This window comes from Pseudophryne corroboree, chromosome 11 (genome assembly GCF_028390025.1).
Source record: "Pseudophryne corroboree isolate aPseCor3 chromosome 11, aPseCor3.hap2, whole genome shotgun sequence".
Lineage (NCBI taxonomy): Eukaryota > Metazoa > Chordata > Amphibia > Anura > Myobatrachidae > Pseudophryne > Pseudophryne corroboree.
Genome location: NC_086454.1, coordinates 304,935,706 through 304,951,509, shown reverse-complemented (window position 1 = coordinate 304,951,509; position 15,804 = coordinate 304,935,706). Strand labels below are relative to the sequence as shown.

The 15,804-nt window shown below is 46.5% G+C and overlaps 1 protein-coding gene across 3 annotated transcripts in view; it reads left to right on the top strand.

Moving 5' to 3' along the window:
- The window catches only part of GAN (gigaxonin), a 291,113-nt gene extending 276,766 nt beyond the window's left edge, over positions 1–14,347 (top strand). For all 3 annotated transcript variants that reach the window (XM_063945565.1, XM_063945566.1, XM_063945567.1), the window contains exon 11: positions 13,432–14,347. In XM_063945565.1, coding sequence (XP_063801635.1) covers positions 13,432–13,613 — 182 coding nt within the window. In that variant the 3' untranslated portion in view covers positions 13,614–14,347. The remainder of the gene's footprint in view (positions 1–13,431) is intronic.
- The last annotated feature ends 1,457 nt before the right edge of the window (positions 14,348–15,804 follow it).

The window sequence follows — 15,804 nt, the reverse complement described above, 5'->3', positions numbered from 1 at the left end:
GCACCTCTCAGACGCTTATGTGATGGCAGAGCAGATGCCGGTAAATGTGATGTCGCCCCCTGTGGGATCTAGAGTGTGATCCCTTACCTCAGGGCCGATTAGAGCTGCCCAATTGTGCGCACAGGGGCTATATCTTTTTTCTTTTCTATAAACCGACAGTGTCAACTCCTTACATAAAAGGCTGGATGACGTAACAGCTATGGGACAGCCGGCTTCTCAGCCCGCGCCTGCCCAGGCGTCTCAAAGGCCATCAGGGGCTCAAAAACGCCCGCTCCCTCAGATGGCAGACACAGATGTCGACACGGAGTCTGACTCCAGTGTCGACGAGGTTAAGACATATACACAATCCACTAGGAACATCCGTTACATGATCCCGGCAATAACAAATGTGTTACACATTTCTGACATTAACCCAAGTACCACTAAAAAAGGGTTTTATGTTTGGGGAGAAAAAGCAGGCTGTGTTTTGTTCCCCCATCAAATGAGTGAATGAAGTGTGAAAAAGCGTGGGTTCCCCCGATAAGAAACTGGTAATTTCTAAAAAGTTACTGATGTCGTACCCTTTCCCGCCAGAGGATAAGTTACGCTGGGAGATATCCCCTAGGGTGGATAAGGCGCTCACACGTTTGTCAAAAAAGGTGGCACTGCCGTCTTAGGATACGGCCACTTTGAAGGTACCTGCTGATAAAAAGCAGGAGGCTATCCTGAAGTCTGTATTTACACACTCGGGTACTAGACTGAGACCTGCAGATAGTGCTGCTGCAGCGTGGTCTGTAACCCTGTCAAACAGGGATACTATTTTGCGAACATAAGACGTCGTCTTATATATGAGGGATGCACAGAGGGATATTTTGCCGGCTGGCATCCAGAATTAATGCAATGTCCATTCTGTCAGGAGGGTATTAGAGACCCGACACTGGACAGGTGATGCTGACTTTAAAAGGCACATAGAGCCTTATAAGGGTGAGGAATTGTTTGGGGATGGTCTCTGGGACCTCGTATCCACAGCAACAGCTGGGAAGAAAATTTTTTACCTCAGGTTTCCTCACAGCCTAAGAAAGCACTGTATTATCAGGTACAGTCCTTTCGGCTTCAGAAAAGCAAGCAGGTCAAAGGCGCTTACTTTCTGCACAGAGACGAGGGAAGAGGGAAAAAGCTGCACCAGTCAGCCAGTTCCCAGAATCAAATTTCTTCCCCCGAGTCCATTACATGACGCTGGGGCTCCACAGGCGTAGCCAGGTACGGTGGGGGGCCGCCTCAAAAATTTCAGCGATCAGTGGGCTCGCTCACAGGTGGATCCCTGGATCCTTCAAGTAGTATCTCAGGGGTACAAGCTGGAATTCGAGGCGTCTCCCCCCCGCCGTTTCCTCAAATCTGCCTTGCCGACAACTCCCTCAGGCAGGGAGGCTGTGCTAGATGCAATTCACAAGCTGTATTCCCAGCAGGTGATAGTCAAGGTGCCCCTACTTCAACAAGGACGGGGTTACTATTCCACACTGTTTGTGGTACCGAAACCGGACGGTTCGGTGAGACTCATTTTAAATTTGAAATCCTTGAACACATACATAGAAAAATTCAAGTTCAAGGAGGGTCATAGTGGGAGGAGCCAGTGCACACCAGATAGTACCTAATCTTTCTTTTAGAGTGCCCAGTCTCCTGCGGAGCCCGTCTATTCCCCATGGTCCTTACGGAGTGCCCAGCATCCACTACGGACTACGAGAAATAGATTTACCGGTGAGTAAAATCTTATTTTAAAGTTTGTTATTTTCAGGCAGGACTGGATGGCACCAGCCTGCCTGCTTCGTGGGAATTAGGGGGAGGAACAGCCCAACACCATTAGGGGTTAATGGTTCCATTCCCTGCTGACAGGACGCTAGCTCCTGAGGGAACTAAACGCAAACCCCACCATGGCGAGCTTACATTACTGCAGCACACCGCCACCCCTAACAGAGCCAGAAGAATAAAGAGTGGTGAGTATTAAGCCGGCGTCCCGGGTTAGCGGGTCGCCAGCCATTATGGCGGCATGAGGGTATGGAGACGCACGCCTTCTACACGGGGCGGACTGAGTCTCCTGACTAAGTACACTGTAGTGTACACACCAGACTGGCACTACAGCCATAAAAGGGGAATGTCTCCATTTTATGCACACAGACTTATAAAGCCAGTATAAAGAAGAGCGGGAAGACCGCACGCCATTGAAGGGGCGCGGCTTTACTATGAGCGGATCCAGCAGCTCACAAGCGGCATTTTCCCTACCGCAGCTGACTGGCAGGAACGCGCAGCTCCTCCGGAGTGACTCCAGATTACCTCACCGGTACCAGGTGGTTATAGCAGGGGGAAGCGGTTTACTAGTGTACTAAGTCCCTAATCTAGGTACTTAGTCTGTGACCCGGCTAAGCTTGGCATTAGCGATAAGGGCGCTGTGTGCTGGTTCTATACTCTCTCTGTGTCTCTCTGGAAGGGCTCTTTGTGGGTTAATTGTGCTTTTAACCTTTTCCTGTGTGTGTGCTGTCACTACTGCAGTATGTCAGGCAAAGAGTGTGTTTCATGTAAGTGACAGTGTTCATTTTCTACAGGGGGTTCACTAGTGTGTACTCAGTGTAGTATCCCTTCCCAGGCTAGTGGGGCAGAACCAGCATGGCTGGACTCCATTAGGGGAATGATTTCCACCATTTCTACAAAATTATCTCGTAATGAGAAAGAGACACAATACTTAAGGCAGTCTGTGCCTGAGTTTATGAAAAAGTACCCAGACCAGCGTCTCAGTCCTCTACCATTTGTCTGCAAAAACGTACTTTGGCCCATATCCTGCATTCTGACTCTGATAATGAAGGGTCAGAAATGGAGGAAGGTGAGGTGGACATAGAGGTAGGGGAGGGTACTCTGTCACAGGGTGTAGAGGCTCTCATAGAAGCTATCGGAGAAATTCTAAATATCCCTGATAAGGTCAAAGAGGAGAGTGAGAAATCTTACTTTCTCCGGCAGGGTCCACAGGTTATCCACAGGATAACAATGGGATATGATGAAGCGACAGCGGATTTGCACCAGTCGGTCAAAGCTTTTCCGGCCTCCCAGCATGCAACGGGCCCGTCCATATATCCCCGTCTCCTTGCTCAGGCAAATCAGTTTTTTGTTTGGTGCGGCAGGAGCCGAACCATGGTCAAAGGGCTGCTGGTTTTTAGCAGCCCTAAGGTTTCTTATTTTATTTTTATAGTCTATTTTTTGAGTGATCTTTCTAAACAGCGTCTTATACGTACATTAGAAAGAGTCGCTCAACTCTCCGCCGGGTCGCGACAACGCTTACCCACGAGTACAGTGCTGTTTTGGCGGGCGTCTGTGTCGGATATACTAGCAGGTCCAGCAGACGTTACCAGGCTCTGGCCGGAGCACGGGGAGAAGGTAAGGCACCTGTTCCGCTTAGAAGGGGAATACGGACACAGCCGCACTGTTTTGGAAGGAGACCACCAAACAGTCGCTGACGCGGCTGCCACCTCGGGTGCACCAGCGCTAGGCCTTAGGGATCAGAGGCTCCAGGAATAGTATAAGGCTGCGATCCCTAGGGTTGATGTCAGCAGTGGGGAGCTCTCCTGGTCGCTCCTCCCCCAGGCTCATGACCAGTTTACCCCGAGTCTCCCGCCATGAACTGTTTCCCGCTTCCGTCTCAGACGCTGTACACTTTATTATTAAGAAAAAATCCTTAGCCACTTTTCCTTTGTCAAAGGAACTAAATACCCTGTTTGAAGAACAATGGGTTAATCCAGTTATGAAATTTCAAATTCCTAGGCGGTTGTTATCATCTTTTCCTTTTCCTCCTGAGGATAGGAAAAAATGGGAAAATCCACCTATAGTGGATTCGTCAGTCTCCAGGCTCTCGCGTAAAATTGTATTACCTGTCCCTGGTGCAGCCTCCCTAAAAGATGCGGCTGCTCGCAAGATTGAGACTATACTCAAATCTTTGTATGCTGCTGCTGGGGTGGCCCAGAGACCCACTATAGCATGTGGGTGGATTACAAGATCCATTGCTAAATGGTCAGGTAATTTAATTGAGGGATTAGACACCTTACCTCAAGAGGAAATTGTTTTGCTCCTGCAACATATACAGGACTCTGCGAACTTTATGGTGGAAGCCATAAAAGAAATAGGTTTGCTTAACGCACGCACTACAGCTATGGCAGTGTCTGCACGCAGAGGATTATGGCTACGTCAGTAGACTACTGATGCGGACTCCAGGAAAGGAGTGTAAGGCCTGCCTTTCACAGGACAGGCCTTATTTGGAGATGAACTCGACAACTGGACCTCCCGAGCTACTGTGGGTAAGTCCACATACCTACCTTCTGCAGTTCCGCCAGCTAGGAAGGCCTACTCAGGATCCAATCTACAGTCCTTTCGGACTGCCATGTTTAGCTGCAATGCCAGAGGTTCTTCTACCGCCGCCAGTGGTGCTAGAGGTAAACCACGCAAACCAGAGACTGTTGGTTCAAAGGAACAGGGCTCAGACTCTGCGTCCTCAAAACCTTCCACACGACGGTGGACCGCGATGCCTGGAAGACAGGAGGGTGGGAGTCAGGGTAAAATTCTTCAGTCACATCTGAACAGGATCGTGTCAGGATCCCTGGGTCATAGACCTTATATCCCAGGGCTACAGACTGGAGTTCCAGGAGCTCCCACCTCAGATTCTTCAAATCAGGCTTACCAGTTTCACAAGAGGCAAGAGTAACTTTACACGACGCCATTCAAAAACTATTACAGACCCAGGTCATTGTTCCAGTTCAACCTCATCTACAAAACGGGGGTTACTATTCCAGCTTGTTTGTAGTACCGAAACCGGACGGTTCAGTAAGACCGATTCTGAACATCAAATCATTGAACCCGTACTTACGAGTGTTCAAATTCAAGATGGAGTCGCTCAGAGCGGTAATCTCAGGTCTGGAGGAGGGGGAATTCCTAGCGTCTCTGGATGTCAAGGATGCGTACCTTCACATTCCGATCTGGCCACCTCATCAGGCTTATGTACGGTTTGCACTGCAGGACTGTCACTACCAGTTACAGGCCCTGCCGTTTGGTCTCTCCACAGCACCGAGGGTGTTCACCAAAGTGATGGCAGAAATGATAATGTTGCTCCACAGACAGGGAGTGAACATAGTTCTGTACCTTGACGATCTTCTGATAAAGGCACCGTCCAGGGAACAGCTGTTGGAGAACATTGCCCTCTCAACCAGACTACTCCTGGATCATGGGTGGATTCCGAATTTAACAAAATCTCACCTAGAACCACCGCAGGGTCTTCATTTCCTGGAATGATACTGGACGCAGAGTCTCAGAAAGTGTTCCTTCCCTTGGAAAAGGCAATGGTAATCCAGTCAATGGTTCGGGCCGTCTTGAAGCCGACCTGAATCTCAGTGCATCTCTGCATACGCCTTCTGGGGAAAATGGTGGCTTCTTACAAAGCAAATCAGTACGGAAGGTTTTATGCGAGGCCCTTCCAGCTGAATCTGTTGGACAAATGGTCCGGATCGCATCTTCACATGCACCAGAGGCTTCGTCTGTCACCAAAAGCTAGGGTCTCCCTCCTGTGGAGGCTACAGACTTCCCACCTAGTCGAGGGTCGGAGGTTCGGGATTCAGAATTGGATTCTGCTAACCACAGATGCAAGCCTCAGAGGTTGGGGAGCAGTCACCCAGGGGGTACAGTTTCAGGGAAGATGGTCAAGTCAGGAAGTCATCCTTCCAACAACCATCCTGGAACTCAGGGCTATCTACAACGCTCTTCTGCGGGCCTCATCTCTTCTTCAGAATCAGGCCATTCAGGTCCAGTCAGGCAATGTGATGGTGGTAACGTACATAGACTGACAGGGCAGAAGGAAAAGGAGAGCCGCAATGTCAGAGGTATCAAGAATTCTCCTCTGGGCGGTGATCTTCATTCCGGGAGTAGACAACTGGGAAGCAGACTTCCCCAGCAGACACGGCCTCCACCCAGAGGTGTTCCGGTGATTAACACGTCAGTGGGGATATCCACAAATCGACATGACGGCCTCTCGAATCAAAAAGAATCTCAAGCGGTATTGTTCCAGGTCGAGGGACCCACAGGCAGTAGCGGTAGACGCCCTGACAACTCCGTGGGTTTATCAGCTGGTGTACTTGTTTCCTCCCATTCCTCTGATCCCAAGAATTCTAAAAAGAATAAAAAGGGAAAAGGTTCAAGCAATCCTCACTGCTCCGGACTGACCACGAAGGGCCTGGTATGCGGATTCTCTCGAGATGCTGATCGAAGATCCGTTGCCTCTGCTTCTTCGAGAGGATCTTCTGCAGCAGGTCCCGTTCGTCTATCAAGACTTACCATGGCTACGTTTAACGGCATGGAAGTTGAACGGTTGATACTAGCCAGGAGAGGGATTCTTGACAAGGTCATCCCGACTTTGATCCAAGCCAGAAAGGGGGTAACGTCTAAACATTACCATCGTAACTGGAAGAAATACGTCTCTTGGTGTGAGAGCAGACAATATTCTACGGATGAATTTATCCTGGGGTGTTTCCTGCTTTTTCTGCAGTCGGGAGTGGATGTGGCCTAGGTTCCATTAAAGTTCAAATTTCGGCCTTGTCTATTTTCTTTCAGAAACAATTGGCTTCTTTCCCTGAGGTCCAGACGTTCTTGAACGGTGTTCTGCACTTTCAACCTCCCTTTGTGCCTCCTACGGCACCTTGGGATCTCAATTTGGTACTGCAGTTCCTTCAATCGGACTGGTTTGAACTGTTGCAGGAGGTAGATGTAAAGTACCTTACGTGGAAGACCGTCACACTGTTGGCCTTGGCTTCAGCAAGACGTGTGTCTGAGTTGGGAGCGTTGTCTTACCAGAGCCTCTACTTAATTTTCCTTGAGGACAGAGCTGAACTCGGGACTCGTTAGCAATTTCTTCCTGAGGTGGTGTCCACGTTTCACATCAATCAACCTATTGTGGTTCCGGTTGTTACGGACGCTTCGTTACAAGTTTCGTTAGCATGGCTTTCTGCTTGTTCTGGTTGTGCTGGTTCGAATTCTCATCATTATCCTTTTCTATATCCTTCCCTCAAAGTATGTCCAGCGGAGACAGTGGCTCAGACCTCGCAGGGTGGACATTGCTCCCCCCCCCCCCCCCCCAAGTCCCTCGCTGCAGGGAAGCTGTTGCCAGCAGCCTCCCTGTAAAACAATAAACTCTAAAAAAGAACTTTTACTAAGGAAACTCTGGAGAGCTCCCCTAGCTGTGGCCGGCTCCTCCGGGCACATTTTCTAAACGGAGTCTGGTAAGAGGGGCATAGAGGGAGGAGCCAGACACATAATCAAACTTCTATAGTACCCATGGCTCCAAGTGGACCCGTCTATACCCCATGGTACTAATTGGATTCCCAGTATCCCCTATGGACTACGAGAAAAGGATTTACCGGTAGGTAATTAAAATCCTATTATACTTATAGTCCAAAGCATTCAGTATATAATTTCATAAACTCTGGGCAAAAGCCTCTTTTCTTCGGGGCAAACACTAAGTAACATGTGCCTGGGCCAGCCAATATCGGAAATCTTGCTGTACAGGCATGAGAACCCCCAAATTCCAATGCATCAATTCTCTATCCTTATTATTACAATATAAATTATTTTAGTGTCTCTATTGTAACCCAAAAGCTTAACTAACCATATTCCTTATTCCTCACGTGCTCTAAGTGGTCAATCCATTTAGGTGGGAGTTGGGTCTTACGAGCCATTTTCATGGCGAACTCGCACTGTGAATTACATTGTGTAATTCTGCTCCAAACTTGCATTGATTTTCCAGGGGAAATTTGTGCTTGTTTTCAGGCACCCTCCTGAGCAGGGGAAAAACGTAGGCAAAATCTTTATTTTAAGGTGAAAATGTCTTAACACTGTGCAGTTCCTCTGATTATTATTATTATTATCCTTTATTTATATGGCGCCACAAGGGTTCCGCAGCGCCCAATTACAGAGTACATAAATAATCAAACAGGAAAACAGCAACTTACAGTTGATGACCATATAGGACAAGTACTGGGTAAATAAACATGGTTACATCAGCAGATGACACTGTAATAAGTATCAGGTGGCAGAAGACTGCTGGATTTGGTGCAGTTGAAGATCAATAAAGTAAGAAAAAGGATAAGCACATGAGGGAAGAGGGCCCTGCTCGTGAGAGCTTACATTCTAAAGGGGAGGGGTAGACAGACAGAGATGACACAGATGCGGTACATAGAGAGCGTGGAACAGAGGGTTAGGATGAGATTTGGCTGGGTTTGGTAAAGAAGTGGGTCTTGAGAGCCCGTTTGAAGTTTTGTAGAGAGGTGGAGAGTCTGAGGGGGAGATGTAGGGAATTCCAGAGAAGTGGTGCAGCATGTGAAAAATCTTGGAGGTAGGAGTGGGAGGAAGTAATCCATAGGCAGGAGAGTCGGCGTGCATTAGCAGAGCGAAGAGGACGGGTGGGAGTGTAAAGGGAGATAAGGTCAGAGATGTAGATGGGAGAGGAGTGGGTGAGGGCTTTGTAAGCGAGTGTGAGAAGCTTGAAATGGATTCTGAAATGGAAGGGGAGCCAGTGAAGGTCTAGTAAGAGAGGAGAGGTGGACGTAGTGCGTTTGGTGAGGAAAATGAGCCGGGCAGCAGCATTGAGGATAGATTGGAGTGGAGAGAGGTATTTGTCAGGTATGCCAGTCAGGAGGAGATTACAGTAGTCCAGTCTGGAGATGACCAGTGAGTGGATAAGAGTCTTAGTAGCATCCTGGGTCAGAAAGGGTCTGATCCTGGAAATATTTTTTAGATGAAAACGGCAGGTTTGTGAGAGGTGCTGAATGTGTGGTTTGAAGTAGAGGGAGAAGTCGAGGATTACTCCAAGACAGCGCACTTGGGGACTAGAGGAGATAGTAGTGCCATCAATAGATAATGAGATTGTAGGAGGTGAGGTTATGCGGGAGGGAGGGAAGATGATCAGCTCGGTCTTAGACATGTTAAGTTTAAGAAAGCGCTGGGACATTTAGGAAGAGGTAGCAGAGAGACAGTTGGAGATACGAGTGAGGAGAGCAGGGGAGAGGTCTGGAGAGGAAAGATAGATTTGGGTGTCATCAGCATAGAGATGATATTGGAAACCAAAAGAACTAATGAGCTTACCTAGTGAGGACATATAGAGAGAGAAGAGAAGAGGACCAAGGACAAAACCTTGGGGTACCCCTACAGTTAGTGGAAGTGAGGGGGAGGTGGAGTCATGAGAGGAGACAGAGAATGAACGGTCAGAAAGGTAGGAAGACAGCCAAGAGAGGGCAGTGTCATACAGACCAATGGAGTGAAGGATTTGCAGTAGGAGAGGATGGTCCACAGTGTCAAAAGCAGCAGAGAGATCAAGTAGAATAAGTAGAGAGAAGTGTCCCTTAGATTTAGCAGCATGCAGGTCATTGCATACTTTTGTAAGGGCAGTTTCAGTGGAGTGGAGAGGACGTAAGCACAGACCAATGGAGTGAAGGATTTGCAGTAGGAGAGGATGGTCCACAGTGTCAAAAGCAGCAGAGAGATCAAGTAGAATAAGTAGAGAGTAGTGTCCCTTAGATTTAGCAGCATGCAGGTCATTGCATACTTTTGTAAGGGCAGTTTCAGTGGAGTGGAGAGGACGTAAGCCAGACTGGAATGGGTCGAGCAGTGAGTGTGAAGAAAGAAAGGAAGTAAGGCGGTTGTAGACAATACGCTCAAGGAGTTTGGAGGCAAAAGGGAGGAGAGAGATGGGTCGGTAGTTGGAGAGAGTGTTTGGATCAAGGGTAGGTTTTTTAAGAATAGGAGAGATGAGTGCATGCTTGAAGGCAGAGGGGACAGTGCCTGATGAGAGGGAGAGATTGAGAAGTTGGGAAAGATGGGAAGAAGGAGAGAGGTAGTGGAGGAGGCGGGAGGGAATAGGGTCAAGTGGGGAGGTGGTGAGGGGACAGGAACGAATGAGAGCCATGACTTCCTCTCCAGATGCATGGGAGAAAGATGTCAGAGTTGGTGCGAGGGATGGGGAGGGTTGGTAAGGGATGGGAGAAGGCTGGTTACTGATGGTCTGGTGTTGTGTGATGTGATGTCCTGACGTATGGAGTCAATTTTGGATGTGAAGTAAGTGGCAAAGTCAAGAGCAGAGAGTGAGGAAGGGAGACGAGGTGGAGATGGGCAGAGGAGTGATTTGAGAGTGGCAAAGAGGCGCTGGGGGTTGGAAGACTGGGAGGAGATGAGGTTCTTGAAGTATGACTGTTTAGCAAGAGAAAGGGCAGCACTGAAGGATGAGAGCATAAGTTTGAAATGGAGGAAGTCTGCCTTAGAGCGTGATTTCCTCCAATGTCGCTCAGCAGTACGTGAGCATTTTTGCAGATATCTGGTGCATTTGGTGTGCCAGGGTTGAGGTGTTAATTTGCGAGGGTGAATAGTGGTTGGTGGAGCAACAGAGTCAAGAGCAAAAGTAAGGGATGCATTGTATGTGGAAGTGACTTGTTCAGGGCATGAGAGAGAGAGAATGGAGCGTTAAGTGAGTCAAACAGGGAGGAAAGGAATGTGGTGTCAATAGCTTCAATGTTACGTTTAGTGATGGTAGCCTTAGGAGGTAGAGATGGGGAAGCAGAGAGAGATAGGTTAAAGGAGAGCAGGTGGTGGTCAGAGAGGGGAAATGGGGAGTTGGAAAAATCAGAAATATCACAGCGGTGAGTGAAGACCAGATCCAGTGAGCTCCCATTCACATGGGAGGGTGAGGAGGTCCACTGGGAGAGACCAAGTGAAGAGGTGAGGTTAAGGAGTGTAGAGGCAGGGATTGTGTGGGGATGTCAATAGGGATGTTGAAATCGCCTAGGATAATGGTGAGAATGTCAGAAGGGAGGAAGTCAGGAAGCAAAGTTGTCGATGAATTTGGAAGCAGTGCCAGGGGGGGCGGTAAATGACAGCTTCTCTAAGATGGACTGGTTGGAAGAGGCGTATGGCGTGGACCTCATATGTAGAGAATGTAAGGGATGGTTCTGGTGGTATGAGTTGGTAGGAGTAACTAGAAGGTAAAAGGACCCCAACACCACCCCCATGGCGACCCCCAGGTCGGGGGGGGGGGGTGAATGTGAGGCCCCCAGCAGAGAGAGCAGCAGGAGAAGTAGTGTCAGAGGGCGTAATCCAAGTCTCAGTAATGCAGCCCTTCCAACGGGTTGGTATTGGAATGCCGGCGGTCAGGATACCAGAGGTCAGAAAACATACGGGGATACAAAGCCCATTGTGGGCTTGCTGCGCTTGCCACACAGCGGTCTCGGTGACTCGCTACAGATGTTATTCTATGGGTGTCGTGGACACCCACGAGTAGGAATAGCCTTGGCGCCACTGCCGGGATAGTAACTACAACCCCTCCCAACGAATAATATGCACTTGGAGGGGTTTAAATAGCATAATTTGACCACTAAAGTAGTCCATTTTCAGGTGAATATCTCTAAAAAGCTCCTTAATAGGATAAATGATGTGGAGGTGTTGTATTGATGGAGAGGATATTAAAACTTGTAGATGAGAGCTAAAAGTGTTTATTCCAACTTTTTACAAAACACTGAAAAATTATTCTTCAGATGTTTTTCTGTACTCCAGAATGCTGAAAACACTTTGATGAAAAACACTTGCTGGCTATCCTTTTTCAACCATTAATAGAAAGTGACAAAATCATCCATTTGGCAAGCTCCAGTACTTGCCTTATGGCCACTAGGGTGGCCAATGCCGGGATTAGCAGGATCCCGGGATTTTGGCCTAAAATTGTCCGGGATTAAATCCCCAGATTGGATTTTCCAATCCCAGGATTTCGGGATTAGCAGGCAAATTATTATTATTTTTAATGCCAGGCAGCGCTGAGCACCTCTCAGACGCTGTCCGGCTCTTCCTGCCCCCAGCTGTACAGCGGCGCGGCTGTGCGCAGTGTGATGTCAGAGTTCACGCTGCGCAGCCAGCTGCTGGCCGGACCACAAACCCTCCGCCCAGAGAAGAAAGTGAGTCACTGTGGGGGCTGGGCAGGGAGCATTAAATAATTTTTATTTATTTTTTCACCAACCCAATCCCGGATATCCTGAGAATCCCAGGATTGATAATTTCTCAATCCCAAATACCAGGATTGAAAAAACGGCCCAGGATTGTCCTCCCCGATGGCCACTAACAGCCTTCTATACGGTTTTGCTATCTTTTTTGGGGTCCAGGATAGTTTCCCCACTTTTTTCATTCACTCACTAGGTCACATTTTGTAGAAAATTCGCACAACCTTGCTGCAACTACCGTGAATTGGGATTTCTAATTGGATTTCGCATTTCTCTGGTGCGCACATTGGTACAATACATGCACGTTTCTAATTGGATTTCGCATTTCTCTGGTGCGCACATTGGTACAATACATGCACGTTTCATGAAACAAACTCACTTTCACAAACTCACTCCCAATTGAATTGACCCCTTAGTATTCTGTTGATTTGATGAACTGGTTAAGGTGATTAATGTTACTCAGCGACTTTACAGTGAATGTATGCATTTATTTACATAATCTATTCCATGCTGAGGTCCCTCTGATTTCGGCAAATAGAGGCGACAATCTGCATTTAGCAGCATGCAAGCAGTGTAAGTGCAATTTTGGGCAACTATTTGCTTGCCCCCTCAAGTCATCGACTATACAGACAAGCAATCCATTTAACGGTTTATGCTTTCCAAATACTTTTATGCATCTGTGTCACTTGAATCATCATGTTTGCCTATACCCGCTGTTGCTTCCATGCTGTTTATAATCTGTATTCCAATATGATAATGTTCTTCCACCCGGGGAAGACTATGGGGACTGGGAAGGGGATTGCATATGGCTACTGATGGATGTTTTAAATGTTTTTTAAAATTAAAGCTGCTATTATATTGTATGTACTAAAGGGATCAGTATGATATCCCAGCGGTCAGGAAAGCAACGCCGGGATCCCGACAGCCGGACACTGTTGGCACGCACAGCGTGTCCCCTCACAGGTCCGCCACACGCTTCGGGCCCGGTGGCAACCTTAGGTTGCCACAGGGTTTTATTCCCCCTCGGGTGGTGGCATGGACCACCACCCAAGTGGGGGGATTCCAGCTGGCGGTCGGAATCCCGACCGCCGGTATTTCACTGGGTGTCTGGATTCCGGTATCGATATCCTGACAGCCGGAATCCTGACACCCGGTAAATTGGCTGCCTCCTGTACTGAATACTAGTAGAGTTGAGTCTAGGATGGCAAGCTTTCCTTTTCTTTAATCGTCTATCAGTGATCATTTTGATTATTTGTGGAGTAGTTTTTGTTTTTTCTCCTACACATGATGTTTTGGATTAGGTTAAACTTGTGGATGTGGCGTAATTTATACAGGCAAAATATATTTTAACTGTGACCTGAATTCTTTTACAGCCTTCTAACGTAACTGTTTATTTTGTTAGGTACAAATTACGACTATGTGAGAGAGTTTAAGAGGAGCACCGGAACCTGGCATCACACCAAACCCTTATTACCATCTGATCTCCGACGCACAGGATGCGCAGCATTGCGGATTGCAAACTGTCGCCTCTTCCGACTGCAGCTGCAGCAAGGACTTTTCCGCATCCGAGTCTCACCCTCATGAGCGGCTGGGGGGGGAGTCTGAAGGAAGACACCTAGAAACCAGTCGCTTCATTTTGGGGGTTGGGGGTACAATTGATGAGCGTAAAAAAAAAAGGAATTTATCACGTTGCGGCCTTCGTGTAGATGGTATGTAGAATTGGAGTATTCCTTGTAATGTTGCATTCTCCATTCAAAGAGATAGCAAGTTATAATACAGAAACTATAGAGAGACTATAATTACCAGGGTGTTGGGATCATATGTGTAAATATATCACATTGCTTTATGCTTCCAGGGATGTTGTAATTAATATTCAAGCATGAGGCAATGTTTAACATATCTAGCTTTAATATACAAAAAACTGAGACAGAAGTATTTTGACTGTGACAAAAAAAAAAGACAATCTAGCGTTAATTATTTGTTACCAACATTTGGCTGCCTTAAAAAAAATACATATTTTGTCTTAAACATGCTTAACATTCCTATGCTGGGTTCTGACATAATAGTGGTAGGTATTTTATTTTTCTCTCCATTTTATTATGTTTTATTACATTTGTTACCTCAGAAAATTTGAATTCCATATGTAGTTGTCTCCTTGGTCTGAGTCTTCGGTGTGTTCTCCTCAGTGATTTTTGTAACTTGAAATGAGGATTCAAACACTACTTTTAAGTTCCTTTTTAAAAAACAAAGCAAAAAAAGTTTACATGCTTTCAAGTATTTTTAGAGTGTTCAGCAAGATAAAAAAAAATATATATGAATTTTGTATCTGTGGTGTTTTATTTAACGTTCATTTAACTGAATGACATGTTCAGTTATATGGGGTCTGCTTGTAGACATGGAAAGTAAAATTACAGTTAACGTCAATGTTAGGGCTTTTGTGCTTTTATTGTAATTCCACAATGAAAAACTTCATGCACTTCCTTCATTTTACTAGCCAAATTCACAGTATGCTGTGTTCATTTTTATTTTAATGCTGTTATAGGTGGCAAATAACATTTTCCATCAATAGCTGTTGTTTGCAGATTGTCCCAAGTAAACTATAATGGATTTATTTTTGCAAAATTAGATGATTGTGAGGTGTTTCAAATGGTATCCGTTCACATGGTCGACCATGTTATGGTCGACAGTCATTAGGTCGACCACTATTGGTCGACATTGACATGGTCGACATGGACACATGGTCGACACGTGAAAATGGTCGACACATGAAAGGTCGACACATGAAAAGGTCGACGTGCGTTTTTTAACTTTTTTTTTCTTTTGGGGAACTTTTCCATACTTTACGATCCACGTGGACTACGATTGGAACGGTAATCTGTGCCAAGCGGTAGCGGAGCGAAGGCACCATGCCCGAAGCATGGCGAGCGAAGCGGTGCACTAATTGGGGTTCCCAGTCACTTTACGCAAAAAACGACACCAAAAAAAGTTAAAAAACCCATGTCGACCTTTTCATGTGTCGACCTTTTCATGTGTCGACCATTTTCATGTGTCGTCCATGTCGACCATGTCAATGTCGACCAATAGTGGTCGACCTAATGACTGTCGACCATAACATGGTCGACCATTCATACCGGAACCGTTTCAAATTGTGATACTTTTTTTTTTTTTTTTTTTACAATATAATCCGCCATTGTGGTTGGTTTATAAATCGATGTGAGAGAATGGGGAAGTGGTGTAGTGTCTTCTTGCTGCTTACATTGAAAGTTTGAAGTCTTGCTGTGAACTAGACTGCTGCCATTCACTGTGACGGATGATTAGACATGTCTTAGCTGTCGTTGTCGCCTAGTAAGGATGCAGATATGTGAAGTGGACGATCCATACAGCCGATGTTAAAGGGAAAAATGTAATTATCAAAAGCTCAAAAGAATTCAAAACAATTTACTTAAAATATAGATAATTTATATTGCTACTGAGTTGGGTTATGTTTTTTATTTGCGTTGTGTGGATTTTTTTATTTTTTTTATTTTTGGGTGTCGGAGGTTTCTTTCTGCCCTTCATGTCAATAGTATGTGAAGTAGGAGAGAATGTGATGCACTGCTGATTTTTGTGCACCAAAGGATGTTACTATGCATCTCTGTAAAGCATTACTACTCATATCTGCTTTAATTTTGTTTAGCCAGTTAGGATTCCTTGTCATGGTTTTTAAGTGCTTGCTGGCTGCATTTCATCCAGAAAGTTCGCTTTTGGGATTTCGTATGCTAAAATATAGTTTGGC